Source organism: Chamaea fasciata, unplaced genomic scaffold, assembly GCF_029207755.1.
Source record: "Chamaea fasciata isolate MVZ Bird 193981 ecotype frontalis unplaced genomic scaffold, bChaFas1.0.hap1 SCAF_7, whole genome shotgun sequence".
NCBI lineage: Eukaryota > Metazoa > Chordata > Aves > Passeriformes > Sylviidae > Chamaea > Chamaea fasciata.
In genome coordinates this window covers 35,975,163-35,993,229 of record NW_027094092.1, presented here as the reverse complement: position 1 = coordinate 35,993,229, position 18,067 = coordinate 35,975,163, and the positions used below count along the sequence as shown (strand labels likewise).

General features: G+C 38.0%; 1 protein-coding gene across 4 annotated transcripts in view; it reads left to right on the top strand.

The window, feature by feature from the left end:
- The first annotated feature begins 927 nt into the window (after window positions 1-927).
- Window positions 928-18,067, top strand: part of HEATR5A (HEAT repeat containing 5A) — a 65,127-nt gene continuing 47,987 nt past the window's right edge. For 2 of the 4 annotated variants that reach the window (XM_066188392.1, XM_066188390.1), the window contains exons 1-7: window positions 929-1,068; window positions 10,502-10,585; window positions 12,082-12,348; window positions 13,366-13,577; window positions 16,304-16,412; window positions 16,944-17,093; window positions 17,351-17,522. In XM_066188392.1, coding sequence (XP_066044489.1) covers window positions 12,223-12,348; window positions 13,366-13,577; window positions 16,304-16,412; window positions 16,944-17,093; window positions 17,351-17,522 — 769 coding nt within the window. In that variant the 5' untranslated portion in view covers window positions 929-1,068; window positions 10,502-10,585; window positions 12,082-12,222. Of the gene's footprint in view, window positions 1,069-1,566; window positions 1,661-10,501; window positions 10,586-12,081; window positions 12,349-13,365; window positions 13,578-16,303; window positions 16,413-16,943; window positions 17,094-17,350; window positions 17,523-18,067 lie in introns of those variants that run through there. The other 2 variants (XM_066188393.1, XM_066188391.1) reach the window with 2 other exon arrangements.

Here is an 18,067-nt window from a genome sequence, read left to right as displayed (position 1 = left end):
ATGTTCACAGAGGATCCCCTGCATGTAAACTTTACATATTGAAACTATGTGGAGTCGAATGTCGAAGCTTATGCAAGACACAATTTAGACACAATTTCTGCCCCTGTGGTTTTGTGTCCCAGGCATTGTTCCCTCAACACAACGGTTCCCTCTCTACAACTGCCTGGAAGGAGGTTGTAGCCAGGTGGGGGTCGGCCTCTTCTCCCAGGCAACCAGTGATAGCACAAGAGGACATAGCCTCAAACCGTGCCAGGGGAGATTCAGGCTGGACACCAGGAAGAATTTCTTTATGGAAAGGGTCATTAAATATTGGATTGCTCAGGGAGCAGGTTGAGTCACCATCACTAGAGGCATTCAAGAAATGTCTGGTACTTAGTGCTACGGTTTATTGTCATTGTGGTGATCAGTTAAAGGCTGGACTCCATCTTAAAGGTCTTTTCCAATCTTAATGATTCTGTTTGCACAAGTTAAAAGATAGTCCCAGAGAACACAAGCTTGTGGAGAAAATTACTGGAACCAGATTCCAAACATGGCTGGGCATCAGCTGGAAAACTATAATAAGATTATTGTTTGTTAATTTTTAAACTAAAAAATGATTGAGAGACATATGCTTTCCTCTTATTAAGATAGAACTTAAACTGATCACAGAATATGTTAAAGAAAATCCCTCCAATAGATATTTTTCTCATGACCAGTGAGTTCGCTAATGAAAATTTGGAAGGGTGAAATTAATTCCCAGTGAAAAAGCAACGTCCTCCAGCTGGACACCTATGCAGTAGGAGAAACGAGGTGAAATTCCTGAAGAAGTTTCAGCTGACCTTGCCTGTAAGACACAGAGTTACTCCTTGATTTGGGATTCCATATCGATTTGGGATCACAGCTTACACTGATGAAACCCAGGAGTAACAACTTCTGCAAACGTTAGGTTTGACGACCGCCTACTATAAAGGGCGTGTTCCTGTCACTGTCCTGTGCAGTGCCCAGGGGCCCTCCCAGGGAAATACGGACGTGGATGCCTGAGGAGTGGAGTGGAAATCAGAAGCCATGGAAGACGCTGATCACAGCCAGGTACAAGTCCCAGCAGTGCCAGCTGAGCTACCTTCACAAAGCATCACCAAGAGAGATCTTTTGTTGCTGTTTTCGGTGGGGCAGCGCTGAGCGCGAGCCCCCGTAGCGCAGAGCCGCTCACGGCCCCGGAGGCTGCGGAGCCCCGGAGCGCCCCGGGGCGGAGACTCCGTCCCCTCCGGCGCCGCGACGCCTCGCCCCGGGTTGCGCGCTCCCCGGGCCGCTCCCGCCCTCCTCCCGGCCGCCGCGGGCGCTCGATGGCTCCGGGCCCGATTGCACAGTCCTGAGCACCGGAGTGGCCCTCATACTCCTCCTCCTCCCCTTCCTCCCCCCTCCCCGCCGGCGGGCGGCGGCAGCTCGGGCGCAGGACCCGCCGCCCCCCCGCGCTGGAGGAGGGTGGGCGGGCGAGCGAGCGGACGGGGCCGAGCCCGCAGAGCGGCGGGGGAGCGCTGCGGCCGGCAGGTACCGCGGGCTGAGGGCGGCCAGGGGCAGCAGGGGCTGTGTGAAGGGGCGGCAAGCCGAGCGGAGTCCTGCGGGGCTGTGCTTGCCCGAGGCCTGCGCCCGAAGAGTGCAGGATCACCCCCGGAGCCGCCAGGTGGGTCGGTGGGTGTCACACACACACACACACACACAGCCAGCTCTAAAGCCGGCGGCCGGGCGGCTCCCGGGCTCCTGCAGCCCAGCCCGTGCCGTGGCGTGCCGTTCCCCGGGGCTGCGAGGCAGCCCTCAGCCCCGTAGCGAGGGGAGGGCAGCGGGGCGGCAAGGCGGGCGCCGCCCGGGTGTCGCGGGGGCGGCGGCGGAGCGGCCGTGCCCCGGGCTCGGGGTGCGCCGCCCGCGGGTGTGTGTGTGCCTGGTGCGGGGCCGGACGGACCCTGGCGCTGCGGGCAGCGCTTTGGCGTTCACCAGCGCCCGGGTTCCGTGAGTTTGGGGTCTGGTTTTATATTTTCTTATAAACCTTGGTAATTAAGAATATTTGGGAAGGGGTAGCAATATTGGACATTCTCATGTCTGGGAATGTTACCGCAAGCTTTTGCAGTTTGAATTTCTGGTTGTCTGGATAGGACAATGACTAAGTTTACTCCACGTAACTGTTAAAAACCTTGCACGGGGACGTAAAACCTGTAAAGGTGCATTAATGTTGACGTTTTTGAATGTGGGAAAGAGTAATATGTGTTGTAACTTTAGTTAAGAGTAAAGTTTATTGAGATATGGGTGGAAGGATGACAGGAGATGAAGAAGGCAGATAAAAGTTAAGTCCAGCTCTGTGTTTCTACAAGTGAAATTTGATATCTTTTGAATTTTGGATTCGTTAATTGTAGTGATTCTTTGAGTGTGGGGTTTGATTTAGTAGGATTAGGTGTTTGCAGTTGTGACCATGAACTGTACATTTATTTTAGTCTCGCATACCAGAAATATTTTCCCTGTCTTCAGAAACAGTCGAGCTGTATTGTATGCTTTAATGTTTTGCTACAGGATATGAAATATTCTCAATTCATGTATGAAATAACAGTTGAGACATAGAAGATAGATTACTTCTGGTTGTGTGATGAATGGAGCTTGGGTTTCTTTTCCTGATGGTTTGGCACAATGCAAAGGAGGTGGGGAAGGAAGCCAGTTTACTCTTACACTAAGTCTGGCTATACATTGAAAACTTGTCCTTGATTATTGAACATAGGATTACTTTTGTAGTCAGTAAAGTATCTGACTTACTAACTAGTTCGTGATGCTGTATGCCAATACATCAAAAACTTTATTAATCAGTGCAGGATGATCTTCTGTTCTAAGATTCAGAACACCCTAATGAGGCAGGAGATCAGAAACACCTTCTCACAGAAACATTTTCGGACTGTGGGATGCTTGTTTCATTCAGCTTTTACCTCTATGGTTTTTACTGGGTTCAGGTAGCAGAACCTTTAAATAGACACACGCTATATCTATGTCTACATTCCAGACCAAAAAGGCTTGAAACCTCTGGGCAGTTACAATTTTTGAGCTGTTTTGGAGGTGTCTTTGGGGAACAGCCACATAAAATACCTATGGAATGAACCATTGCAGTGAGGTATGTCAGTGATTCGTGCCCGGATAGTGATCTCTGATCTGCCAAACAAGTCTCCTGCAGAGTTTGCATCTGTGAGGGCTTCTGCTGCTGCTGCTAAATTTCTGTGTCGGTGTTTCAGTGCAGTTGACGTCTGATCATAGTAAAAACAATGGTGATTTTCAGGAAAAAAATACGTATCCTTCTCTGGGATTTCAGTGTATATTCAATAAAAATTCCCTGTGGCTTAATTTAATGCTAAGCTAGACTGGATTCAGCATTTACCTTAACAGAAAATTGATAGCTAAAATCAACCTGCTTTTTGAATAATCCATATACATATGTATCACCTACTGTAACTCAATTTTGTATTTCAACAAATAATTTTGTTTCCTGAAACTTCTGTCATTGTGACAAAAGACCCCCCAAATAAACAACAAACCTCACCCTCTCAGGAAACTTAGTTTGGTATATTTTGTTTATATAAGATAAACAATATTGTCTAGAGCTTTCTCAGGACTAAAGCTGTGTTCAGACGTATATTGGAATTGTTATATATTTTTGTTAGTAAGTGGATGTTTATACTTCTGTGGTTTTCATGCACCTGCCTTGCTATCACACCAGGTTTCAAATCTTCAAAGAAATAAACCCAAAGCATTCTATGCATTTTTATTCAGACTGAAGCTAGTTACTGCTTTTTGAAGTTTACTTAGTCCAGTTTGGGCAAAAAAGAACATGTTTTAAATACACTTTGTCAGTATCAGATATGATACTGTTTTTCTGACTATTAGAAGCATTGGTTAATTATTTATATGCAGTTTGCCTGGTTGACTGTAAACAGAATAATGTTCTGAGGTCCCTATAATAGAACTAAGTTTATCTTTTGGCTGAAACTTTCAGAAATTAACCTAAATATATTCAAGAGTTGTGAGGGCCAGAGAGGTCAGGATGTGCCAGTAGTGCCCGCTGTGAAGATGAGGAAATGGATGTTTATATTTCTCAGTAACTGGATGTTGTTGTTTCTTGGTTTCCTGGAATAATGCTTCTCATGAGAAGATAAAAATTAAAGTGAGAATAAGAAACGTGAAAGCAAAGTGTATGTAATTTTTAACACGATGAACGAATGTCTTCCAATTAAAAAAAAAAAACCCTCTTTAATATTTTGCATTGCTAAAACATCTATTGCATTTTCAGGCACTTTGTTCAGGGTGTTTTTCTCTAATTATGTCAAGCTTTGTCCTCAAAACTTCACAGAAATCATTCAGCATTCCTAGAAGACATTGTCTTGTCGTTTCTTTCACACTTCAGCAAATGTATATTGTGTTGTAGTTCTTATCAATGTCACTGTTGTGTGTAAGGACTGTGGGTGGTCACATTCTTTGAGTGAATATTTTTAAAACCAGGAAGCTCAGAGCAAGAATTCTGATAGATTTCACATAGGTCTTTGTTGCCTTTGAGCTCTATTCCTCTTACAGAGTAATTCCTCCAAAACTTGGAAATCAATAACATTTGATAAGCACTTAGGTAGGAAAACCAGTCATTTGGAACTGTTCCTGTGGGAGTAAACAAGTACTTTGTGTGAGCATCATTGTTCACAAAACATCAAAATACAACCCCTTTGTTACGCAACACAAATGGAAGTAGCTGAGAAGTTAACAAGAATTCTGTTTGGGCTGCATGATATTTGTTCTGTAGTACAGCCTGAAACACCGTGGGAACACTGCAAGACCTACATATGTGGAGCATGCAATATATGGAGATGCACTTGGTTTGCATCTTTAACAAGTCCCTGCATAAATACTACCAGATTTTCAGTGAGAGAATAGACACATAGCATTCCTGTGGCTATTTTCTTCATCCAGAGCACTATTAAGAGGAAAGACTGAAATAAATGTGCTTGTTTCAATATCTATGATTTAAGAGTCATGTTTCTAAGCAGAATAATTGCATACAAAAATATGATGTAAGTGGAAGTTGTCCTAGTCCAAAATCTTTAGCAATAACTAGAGGAAGTGGTTCTGCAATCTTCTGTTATTTTTTGTTGCTCGCAGTCAGACAGATTCTTCATTGCTTTTTGCTGTTTGGCATAAGCATGTGATGCAAGTGCATACATATTTTTATTTAAAATGAAGATTTGTGAGGGAAACTGAATTCCACTGTTGCATAGAATATGCAATAAAACATATGAGTACTCAACCATGAGATTTATTTTCTGTGTTTTTCACATGCTAATGCACTCAAAATTTGATATTACGAGTTATAGTTCTGCTTGATTTAAAGGCCTTAAAATTTTGAACCTTCTCCTCTGTGGCTCTGTGCTCTGAGTTGTGGTCTTGTGATGACTTTCTCTTGTGGCTTGTTCTTGCAAACTGCTGTCAAATGTCACTGTTGGTCCCATCTTCTCTGTGCTTGGCTTCAGATTTCTCTGCTGCTGACCAATGTAACATAACACTGCAAAATACCGGGCATTTTTATGGCTCTGCATTAATTTTGGATGAAAAGCACTTGTCAGTTTGATGCCAAAGGTAATTTGTCTCAAATTGATGGGACCAAACAGTGGCAAATTCAGGTATGTGTGTGTATGCATTGAAAGACTGGGCTCTGGTTTTGTAAGTTGTTCTTAAACCTCTTCATGAGATATTTAAACATACCAATGTTTCTGCTAAAGAAACAGTCTTCAGGGGAGTTAACTTTATCTCTTCCTCCACTCTCTTCTTCTTGTCTTGATGCTGATATTTCCCAGATTTGCTTGTATGTTTCTTTGGAAATGCATAGAAGAAAGCACTAAAAGGGCACAGGAAATTCTCAGCCTTTTTTTTTTTTTTTTTTTTTTTTTTTTTTTTTTTTAAATGAAGGGCCGAGAGGAATAAGCACTACTGAACATAAAATATGTACAGAGGGGTGGCTGTTATCTGTTATGTTGGGACCAGCAGTTACCTGCTCTTGCTTCGTGTAACTCTGTGGACCAAATATTTAAAACTTGTGTATGTAGAGAAAAGGTACAAGTTGGCTGAATGATGGGGATCCTGCCACACAAAGGATGTGGAAGTACTGATTCACTTACACTGAGGCTTTTATTTAGCTTTGCCTTCTCTAACTGAAGATTTTGAGGTAGACTTTGGTTCTGTGAGTTGGTAATAGTTTGTAGAAGTCAATAAGTAAACAAAGGCTGCCCTGTCTTTCCAGTTATTATAAACATATTTATGCGTTGAATATTCCCATTCCGACATATTTCCAGTGTCTAAACTCCATACTCATTTAAGCTGAAATTTTACTTCTTTTTTATTCCTTGTGAAGTTACTGAAATTCTGTAATTGTTTATTTAAATCAGATTATTTCTGTGTGTGCTTTAAATTTCCTGGGCAGGCATATCTCCCATTTGAAGTTGCTGGAGTTTGAACCTGCATTTTTTTGCCTTCTCCAGGCCTGGGGGCCTCTTTATTTTTGCCTACTAGCATAAGCAGTACACTGTAACTATTGGATTTTGGTCTATGTTTCATTCATTAGTAGCTGTGTTTGGCTGCTGCTTTCAGGTTTTTCTGCCTGGCTGGCAAAGACCATCATATTCAGTTTCTCTTGTCAGAAGTAAATCCAAGGGAGCTGGGCAGGAGTTTTTGTTTATGTTTGGAAGACACTAAACAGGTACGTGCAAGAGTGTAACAAAGGTTTGAGCATCTCTGTCTCTCAGTGCAGCCAGCTCAGATGCATTGCTAACGATCATCCCATTAAACTTTTAAACAGTGCTGCAGGAGCAACATTGATCTCAACTGTTAATGGCTGGAATTAAACGTGTCAGGCTGGAAGGCTTTCACTTAAACGTATTGGTTCTCTTGTTAGGCAGATGATAATAAATCTTGCTTTCTGAAGAAAAGAACGTGGATTTGAAGTCAGTTAAAATACCACTGCGGTGCAGTGAGGGTCATCTTGAAGCTAGCAAATGTGCTTCAGCTCTGTTTTGCAGCAGATGGATGGTTATGGTATTGATTGTGTAGTCAGCCCAATGGCAGCTGTCATGAAAACACTGGTTGTTATGATTACTGGTTATTTTTCATCTTCATTATTCATTATTCTTTTTTTTCTGTTACTCATTACTGTCAATGAGTAACAGCAGTTGTTTCTTAGAGGAATAATATGTACTTGTGTCTCTGCTGGATTAGTCATTGGTACAAAATTGAATCCAAGGTTTATTATCTTATGTCAGATTTAGTGCAGAATTATGTTAATACTTTTGAAATTAGAAAAATATAAATAATTATTACTATTATGGTAAGTTAAATTGCACTTTATTTTCTTCACTACAAAGTAGGTGTGAAAAACTCAGACCCTCCTCTAGACTGTGCACTAGATTCTCACCCGAGAATCATGCTCAGAGAATTGAGATTGGTCAGATTTCTGTTTGAGCAGCACTTGTTCCTGGCAAAGAGAGGCAAATTGCTGCTACAGAGATCAAATATGAGAAAAATTTAAAGAAAATAAATTTGTGAGTACAAACTTGGTCTGTGTGGTAGTTTCCATTACTTGTGTCAGTCTTCACTGAAATAATGAGCCCTTATTCTAAGGCTGACATTTTAGTGAGGAATCAGTTAAGAGTCTGCTTTATTGCAGATAACCTTTTTTTGGTACTTCTTTTTTTTCTTTATGCATAAGCAAAATATGCCAAGAGTTGGAAGGAAGAAGAGGAGTGAAATTCATTAAGTTTCCATTATTGCTCATAGCTTATTCGTTGGTAATGTTATAATTTTTGACTTAGGTTTCCATGTGAAAGACATACAGCAGTCTATGGTCTGCTTCCCTCATCTTTTAAAGCCTGAGGAGATTACTTGGCTTGGAATGATCTTGATCCACATAACAGATCTATTTGGGTTTTTTCCTCTGTTACAACTCTATCATGGGTGGTCTGTTGGTTCTCATATTTGAAGGACAGTTGCTGAAGGCAGCTACTCAGATCAGTCTTACCTTTTATTTAAAGACTATAGGTCCCTTTTTTCTCATTGCGGTTTGTCAGAAACTTCAAAAATACAATTGTTGTTGCCTTTTAGTGATTGATGCACCTCGTATTCCTTTCAATTTATGGGTTAGCATTCCGTCTAGTGCTTGCTCCAAGAGCTTTTCTGAGGTCTTTTCTGACCAGTCTTGAACAATCCTGCTTGTCAAATTGGCAATTGATAAATGAAAAAAAAAATTTTTAATAGTAAGTAGGAACAACTTCTGCCCTGGCCAATAAACGTTTCTGCCAGTTTTGAAGCATAGTGTAAATGTAAAATAAACTTAGCTCACAGGAAAAAAAGAAGAGGGATTTTTGATTGATCTGTTCTTATAGTACTGATGGAAAAGTAATTCTCATAATTGCTTCAGTTACCTAAAGACAAAACCAAAAGGATGGTGTACCATGTCAGTTGTCAAATGAAAATATCATCAGCCATGTATGCCTTTTTATTTTGGTTGATGGCATAGTATACATCTAATTTAATTAAATTTCACATTTTTTCCCCAGATTTCTTTTTCATGTTGAGAAGCATCAAAATTATAACACCAGGGGAAAAGCACTATCAAGTAATTCAGCATTTCTAAGCATGGGTTTCTTGTGAGGTGCATTTTTGCATGCTTAGGTTGTATTTGCATTGTTTTACTGGTGCTGATGCCAAGCAGCTCCAGTTGCTGACTGAACGTTCACTCTTTCCTGGTGCTTGACCAGCCCAGAGTGTGACTGTGCCACGCCTCCAGTTAGTGCAGAGGCCCACCCTGCTCTGGACAGTGTGGCTTTGGGTTTGATGTTTTATTCCGGACTTAGAAATTGCCTGGAAACGTCTTGTATACATAACAAGGACGTATTTATTATTAATCGAATGCAGCTGGTCCCCAAGTTCTGTGCTTGTGTTCAGCTTTGCACTGTGAGCACTGTGCCTTTTGCTCTGTTCTCTGCAAAACCACTATGCTGCAGGAGAACTTACTGTCCTACATTCTTGCCCTGCTTCTCCCAAGTTTGTATGCATGTGCCCTTCTTTTATCATTACTTTTGAACTTCATAAATATCCCTGGTGTGCAGGCTTACAGGTAACTGAAGGGAACCTCAGTGTTTGGAATAAGTTTTTTTTTTTTGCATAGGGTAGGGAGTATGCTGCTTTCCATACAGGTTCATGGAATTGAGGTTTGCTTGTTATCAGCAGTGGAAAAATCAAGTCTGGGATTTTTTTAAATTCTTTTTTACTGCATGGATGGTTCTGTTTCTACAAACCAATTCTTGCATAATAAGCAGTCAGTCTTTATAATTCAGTCCCAATAGTCTTTTCTTTGAGAAATGCTAGTGTTTCTGGCCATGTTAGCAGGTGTTCATTGTAAAGATCAGCAATTACACTAGAACATTTTTTCTTTCTTTAATTTAGGCTAAAAACAAATAAATAAATACATTTATATTGGCTTTGCAAATGTGTGCTTATACAATTGAAGTGTTTCATTTAGAGGCAAATTATTATTGTAACTTGAGATGGTGTTGCTTAGGGCTTTGTCCAGTCAAATGTTAGAAACCCCTGAGGGTGCAGGTTCTGTAATTTCTCAACATCAGTCCCAGTGGCTGATAATCCTTGCGGTGAAAATATTTTTTTTTTCTATCAAGAGGGAAGCTTCCTTGTTTTAATTACGAAGTAAAGAATCTGTCTTCATTTTCTTGGTGACCTTCCCTTTTGAAGGCTGTGAGGTCATTTTGAACCTCTTCTTCAGCAGGCTGAACACTGGTTCACCAGGCAAAAAGAAGTTTGGATTACTCTGATATCTACATGTACTTTTTATTTGGTTTCAGCGTCAGTCTTTTGAAGAGTGAATGAAAAGTGAATGCTTTTAAAATAACATGCAACCTGTATTTCATGTCCTGCCAGAATAAGTTCAAGTTGAAATGAGTTTTGAAAGGAAATGTTTTTGCCTGTGAATTCTAATATCAAAACTATATCTGGAGGCTAGGAGTATGGATTGATAATCCTCATGTCTTGTATTGATAGTATTGTACAATAGTATTGTACAATTTTTCAGAACAGTTGAATCACCTTTGCCAGTTCTGCTGGTTGTTGGATAATCTTTCTAGAAAATTATTATGGTTATGATGCTGTTTGAACTTATGTTTCACTGGTTTAGAATTAAACTGAGTTAACAAAACAGAAATGAGAAAGGTGATTTCAGTAGTTAAATGAACCCAGTTGCATGGTATATGTGGTGGGTCTGTCAAATTTAAATGTAGCGTATAAAGAGGTAATAATATTCATGGAGGTCCAGTCTTTTTTTGGTGAGCTATTACTTAATAAACATTGTTGGTATTGCAAGACTTTGGAATTCTTTTTTTTTCTGTAGAAACGCTTGTATCTTATGTGCTTTCATTCCTAACATTGTTCTTTGTATTAATTATTTTCCTAGAAAATTGAGTTCCTAACATCTTTTATCCAAAAGCCTGGAGCAGCAGAGAGACAGTTTTTACAATGAGAAGAAATTATCTGCTGAGTAAGTTAAGTGCCAATGTCAGGTAACAAACTGATCTTTTCAGTTAAGGAAAACAGCTGTGAGTTGTAATCCTGAGATGGGTGTGTAAATTGGATAAGTTTCTGTCATAGTAGGTGGTTTAGAGGTTGGTAGGCATTGGAACAGGCCTTGGGTGAGGGGGGAAAAGGAACATGTGTGACCTATACATGTAATTTTCATGCTGAGCAGGGATGAAACTCTACACTTGATCCTACTTTCTTTTGTTATGTTTTGAAAAATGTGAGGATAGAGCTAAATTCTGTGAGTGTTCTAGGAGTGAGAACTGGTAAATTGTGAACTTCTATGTACCTAGGCAGACAAAATATGTAGAGGTATAATGTGCTATGTATATTTAGATCTTCCTGCCATTTTATAGTGTGTTACCTTGTCAAATTACTTGGTTATTTCAGGTAGATTTGAAGTGGCAGTTCAGTATAGTAAATTAAATGTGACTAATTTTTTATTTGTGAATAAATTTTACATAAAAATATGTAGAAAGTGGTAAAGGTAACCTTCTGCTCTGTGTTGGATGACAACCTAAGTACTGAATTATTTACTAATGCTTTATATTGGCCATCTACTATCTGAGGGATCATTTTACACTATAATATTGTTACTGGATAGGAAAAACTGTGTTCAGCAGTCTTAGTGACCTCTAAAAAGGATAACTTGCTTGAGAGTTTAAAATATGGTAGACATTTTACCAGAATCTCCCTGACTGTTTTTATTTGTGAAGCCTACAGAATATTCTATTTTGTATTTTGAGGCTATATGGCATTTAGATACTGAGGGGAAGATATCATTAGAAATATTTTCTATCTTGGTTTGCTTATGAAAAATGTGGAAATTCCTGAAATAGTCTGAGAGACATAAGTAAAACATAACTTCTTTTGAACTTTGAGATTTGAAACCATCTTTTCAGGTTTGGGTTCGGGGTTTTTTTCCCAAACGAGATTATTAGAGGTTTGCTCAGCAATGAAGTTCTGGGGGCTTTTTATGCCTTGCCTTGGCACTGAGAATACCTGAAGTGTTTGAATAATCTGTCAGCATTTATATTTGTGAATATAATTAACAGGGTTAATTGTGGTTGCTACTTTTGCCGTACTTTGTTCTTGATAACAAAATCATTATGTTTGACTTTGTTCTTGATAACAAAATCATTGTTTGAGGTCAGTTGGTCATTACTTTCAGGTATATGATTAAGGACTAGAAAACCTCACTTCATGCAAAACAAGGTGAAGGAAAATCCTGATATATTCAGAAGTATATTTAGCTTCAACTGGCATATGACATCAATACCGTTATCTCATTTTCAAAAACATTTGGTATTACTAAGAACATATTAATAAAACTGACATAACTTCCTTTTTATATTAGGCTTTCCTTTGAAATTTTCATTAAATTAAGTCAAGCATGAATATTACGTATGATATGATTGTTGACTTTTTATTAACTTTTTTTTCCTTTTTTCTTTTTAGGTGTTCAAACTTCCAGTTTGCTGGATATTAATGAGGAAGAAAACTGATTAATGTAGTTTTGGTAGTTCATTGGAATTTTTTTTTTTTCATTTTTTTTCATACTTTTTGCACTGTTGGGAGATTTGAGGGAAATTTCAAGGAATGGAGTTAGCTCACAGTTTACTACTTAATGAAGAAGCATATAACCAGCTTGGTGAATTTCAAAAAGCAGCATTCATTTTTGAATGGTTACAGTTTTTGGAAAAACTTTTACCAGTGACTAGCAGGGTAAGTGTAATGAGACTTGAGAAGAAAAGCCTGTCTTTTTGTTATTTTGTTTAAACTCAAAGAGCAGTATACAATGTTCTTTGCCTCGTGTCCTGTATGCACAAGGAGTAAAACTATAGCAGTGTTAGCAGCAGCTTTCTGAATGTTCTAAGTTCTTGGTCACAGCCCTTCTAGTGACAGAGCCACTTGTCCAATAAAGGAATTTTAATTATTTTTTAACTCCTATTTTGGCAAGATTTTGCAACCCCATTTTGAAGAATATCATTAATGCTTCCACCTAGTGTTGCACAATTATTTGAGGCTTCTCTACCAAGAAGAAATGTAACATCTTTCTCTTTGTTTTTTTTTTTTTAAGTTTTCTTAGTCAAGTGATAAAAGATCTGTTTCCAGCCAACTCTCCAATTGTTTGATTCACTGTTTAGTGTATATTAAGTAGGTTATGTAGACATGTAAGAATAAACTAACCAAAATAATGCTATTAAAGGGTTTTTATTTTTGATGAAAATACATAAATGAAAAACAGTGCCAGGTTCTTTTTTTTAAGAGTATTAAAAAAATTATATAAGACTGGATAATTGTTTTAAGGGAAATTCTTTCTTTTCTAATGCTCAAGTTCTTAAAAGTCAACTTCTTCTTTAAAGTTCTTCTTTGCTACTAAAATTTCTATATATCTATGAAATCTTTTATTTTAAAGCAGGCATAAAAAAATAAAGAAAAGGCAGCTTTGTTTGAGAAGGATTGAAATATATATCATTCCACAGGGAAAATACACTTGAAACGCTACTAGTAATAATTGTGCTCTGATAAAAGTGTTGGACTTTTTTAAGAAGAATAAAATAGTCACAAACTTGAAATGTCCTTTCTTTAAGTATAAAAATGTAATAAAATATTCATTTGTAGTTCAGAATGTCATTATCAGAATGGTAATAATGAAAAGTAAAGATAATTTACATTAATTATTTGTAACTAACTTTTAAATTTAATTGAACTTTAACTGGTTACTGATTTTATTTCCAGGCTGAAATAAGGGAAAACCAGAAGAAACTGGTTGAACAATTGACTTCTTTATTAAACAATTCACCAGGACCTCCTACCAGACGGCTTCTTGCCAAGAATTTAGCTGTACTTTATAGCACTGGAGACACTTTTTCTGTTTACCAAACAATTGACAAATGCAATGAACTCATTCGGAGTAAAGATGACTCACCAAGTTATCTGCCTACAAAACTGTAAGTGTGTTTTTACCCTGAAGCTTCAAGTCCAGTAATAGGCTGGACAGGTTTAAGTGGTGAGATGCATCTGAGTTCACTGCCACAAATCATGTGAAAAACCAAAAAATTGTGCTGGTAGTCCATGTTGTGTATGTGCGTCAGGAACCAAAAGCATAGAAGACACTGGGTGGTCTTCAGCCAGACAATTGAAAATCAGACCAGGGAGAATACCAACAATGGACAACAGAGTTACGAGAGTGCAGGTGCTTCAAAAACAAGGAAAAGGTAATAATAGTGCTGAGAAGAGCAGTCAAACAAGTACAACTCCAGGTATAAAAAACAGTTGCTGAGTGCATTTCTTATTCAGATGAGAAACTGGGTATAGTTAAAAACATCTGAAGTGTTTGTAACTAAATACTGAAAGCCTAAGCAACAGAGCAGAGAAACATGAAATGTTACTTCAGAGTGGGAAGCCAGATCTTTATGTGCAGAAATGTTATGAATAACCTTCATTCCTGAAATTATACACATCTCTCACTATTGTGGAGCAAATTGAAGATGAAGGTAGTAAAACATTCTTGTGCATTAATGATATGGTATTGAAAGCGGAGTAAGATCTCTCATCCTTCTTTACTTCACATGCAAAACCTGTTCCTGACAACACAAGTAAAGATTCCTGAAAAGAGATTTTGCAAGGAGTCAGTTGTTTTTTCTAATACCCTTTTTTTTTTTGTTTCCTTCTTGTTCCAGTTGACCTCTTGTGCATTCTTTTGAGTTAAGAATAAGTTTGCTATAAAGGTCTTAGTCTTGCAAAGTAAATTACTGCTATACTATGTTCTTAACAATGATGTGCATTAACACTGGAGTTGACTTGTGGGACAGTGCTCTGCAGGTCTTCCCTCTTCAGCTGTGATGTGCCACACTGGAGGAAGTGAGATGATGTCAGCACAGCAAGGAGGGATGGGGGAGGCCATTGGCAGTAAAGCAGAAATGGGAGATAACCAAAGCCAGAATGCAGAGTAGCAGCAGGGGGGGAGAGAGAGAGGTGGCAGTGTACAGAATGTTCCTGGGCATGTAAGTAGTGGTAAGGAGAGGAAGAAAGAGATGAACAAAAAGGTAATTGTAAAATATGATTTTCTTCAATAAACTTTTGGTTAAGGGATTTCTGGTAGAACTGACATGGTGACAACAGGCTACAGAAAATAATTGGAACTACAGAACTGTGTGTTGAGTAAAATTTTTTGTCCTAGGCTGCAAGTATATGAAATGCTTGGTGTTCAGTGTAGAAAATCCTTGCTTTGTTTTGTTTTGTTTTGATCTCGATTAAAGTGTTGTCTTGCCATCTGTCCATATTTAGCATGCATGCCCATGTTGTCTCGTAGCAACACTTCACCATCAGTGTTCACAATATGTTGATACACCTGTGAACTCCTTTAAATACAGATTCCAGTGAATTGGTCTCTTGTCTCATAAATTATCACTTTTCTTCTTTCATATAGGTGGAAGACGAAAATGTTTTAGGCAAGCATTTTAAACACAACCTTAGTTAGGTGCTCATCTGCTACTAAAACTCAGCATGATGGGAATGCTCTACCAAATCAGATAAACAGGTCATGCAGCATGAGTGCAGCTTATTACTTTATTAAGGAGAGTACCTGTGACCAATTTAGAAGGGAAATTGGAAAATTGTAATTTTATGCCAAGGCACACCATGGACAAAATTTAAATCCAACTGTTGGTGTGTACTGAGTTGGATAAAAGCAATAACAAAACTGTGTTTTTAATGAAAGTAATATTGTGGTTTGATAAGAGATATAAGATACCAGGTTTGTTTTTCTTACTGAGCCTTTAGGGAATTACTGTGAATATTAAATGTATTTTTTTAATTAAGAATATGTTCAGTATGAGAGTTTAAAATTATGTATGTGGAACTTGAGTTCAGTTGGGGAATAAGAAAATGTTTTGTTGAAGGGGATGCTGAGCAACGTCTGCATATTTAAGTAGGTCTGGAAAAGAGCTGAAAGCTGATTAAACATACAGTTCTTTTTCTCCTTGTATTCAGGAAATTAATTGGTTTAGTTATAGGTCTGTCAATACAAAACCAAAGGAAAATAGAATTCAAAGGAAAATGCTCTTTCATTAGGCACCTCTTTCCTTCTTTTTTTCCCCTCAATATTAGCAGTTTTTGCTTTTGCTAAAGGAAAGGCATTGAGCACACAGGTCCAGTTGTCAGGTATTTCACCTGAATGTTAAATTCAGAATCTGTCTACAGTGAAAGGGACATGGGTTTATAGTTTCATTGCCTTCAAGGTATTTCGTTATTGCATATTGTCATACATAAATGACAGAATTGTAGTTACTAGACCATTTGCAGTCTACTGTCAACCATCAAGTTGTAAATAAACCTGTCCCTGACTACATCTGGCAACATCTGCTGCAGCATGACGCAGAGCATGTTTAGTAAGAAATTAAAGTTGAAAATTGCATTCCTCTTGTGAAATGTACTGGAAGATTGTATTACCTGAATTCTTGTATTTTCCAAGTTACTTTAGCAACCCTTGTATCTGCATTTCTTCTAGAGGGTATGTGCCACATACAGACCATTTTTTCCCTTTTGATGATCCACTTACATTTTTGGGACATCCTGTTTAGTTACTTTGCTGTTTGCACATTGATTACTTCAGATGTCTTTCATCTCTTACTGCATTCATTTTCACGCGTCTTTGGATTTGCTTTTGTTTTAGTGCTGCGGTGGTATGCTTGGGCTATTTATACAAAAAATTGGGAAGAATTTTGGGAAACAGTTTTACTGACACCGTTGGGAATGTGCTTAAAGCAATGAAGAATGCAGAGGTATTGGAACAGCATGTTTAAAAAATGACTGGAAAAATAAAAGGATTTTTACTGTTGGTAGCTGGACCAATGAATAAGAGAAAATGCATGATACCAAAATACAAAAAAAAAAAAAGTTGTGAAAAGTCAGATAAAAATCAGTGTCTAAATTCTAAAGAAGTACTAGAGTTAATAGATTATGACTATAAAAGGATGGATCACAGCTTTTCTTTATCTGATTTCATGAAAGTACTTGATTTAGAAAATTTAATGGCATTATTATTGAGAACATTTTTCTATAGCTCATACTTTTTGTTTTGGGTTTTTATAATTGTAATTATTGCTTTTCAATAGAACATATAATTACTTTTTTCCTTTGCTTATAGAGTTTTGGGGAGAGTACGTGTTTTAACTTATTTCAGTATAAATAGATGTCTAAAACACTCAACCATTTTTTACTTATTTCAGTAGTTGTATTGTCAGTAGGTATTTGGTATATCCAAAGAACTTAGGGGTAACAAAACTTTAACAATTCTCTTTTTCATTTTTCAGTCTCAAGGTCGTTATGAAATCATGCTTAGTTTGCAAAATATATTAAATGGTTTAGGAGCTGCTGCTATCCCTTGTCATAGAGATATTTACAAAGCTGCCCGATCATGTTTGACAGATCGATCCATGGCTGTCCGCTGTGCTGCTGCAAAGGTAAACTGCTCCAATAGCTTAGTAGCTCCCTAAAACATAAAATTCTGTTCTAGTGATTAATGAACACAGAAGTAAAAGCATTGTTTGCTTATCTGTGTTTCTTTGATACTAACTTGGCAGAAAAAATTTGAGTAATTTTGATGTGAAGCAAGGTGCTTATTTTGTTAGGGAGAACTCAGTGTATTATGTAGAAAACTAAAATTTTTACTGAGTGCTTTTCCATGTCAAAACACTTTTATTTCCCTTCTTTTGTCTAGTGTCTTCTTGAACTTCAGAATGAAGCAGTATTTATGTGGAGTACAGACTTGGATAGTGTTGTTACCTTATGTTTTAAATCCTTTGAAGGTTCCAATTATGACGTACGATTAGCAGTTTCAAAACTTTTAGGCACAATATTGGCTAGAGCTCTAACATCTAAGCAGAAAACAGGTAAAGTATGTGCTTTCTTTGCTGGTTCATCATCTGTAAAAATTTGTCAAATGGTAAGAAATTCTCAAGTTGTGTAGAAGCCTGAAGTAAAATCACATTGGAAATTTCTTCTGACTGTTCATATTTTTGGTTTGGTCATTTTTCTAACTTTTTTCTAGTGAAGTGCTGTGGTTTTGGTTCTATCTATCTATCTATCTTTGTAAAACAGTGAACAATGGGAAGTAGTTAGTAAAACTTTTTCTCTGCTATGAGATTGTTGTTGTATGGAGAGAGATTAGTTACTACAGGAATTTAAAAGCAAGACTAATTTAACCAGTTTAGAAATAACTAAGCTTTGAGGCGGTCTCTCTGTCAAACTAAAAAGTTAAGGATACCTTCAAGCTGTTTTTCTGCAGTAATTGATACAACATCTGGGTTGTCAGTGGATAGGAGTATAGATATGATCAGAAGCAGAAATTAGCAGGCAGTTTTGTTCACACAACAGCCATATAACACTTTTTTCTGACAGACAGTACTTGTGTTAGCTAAAGTTACCTGGAACAAAA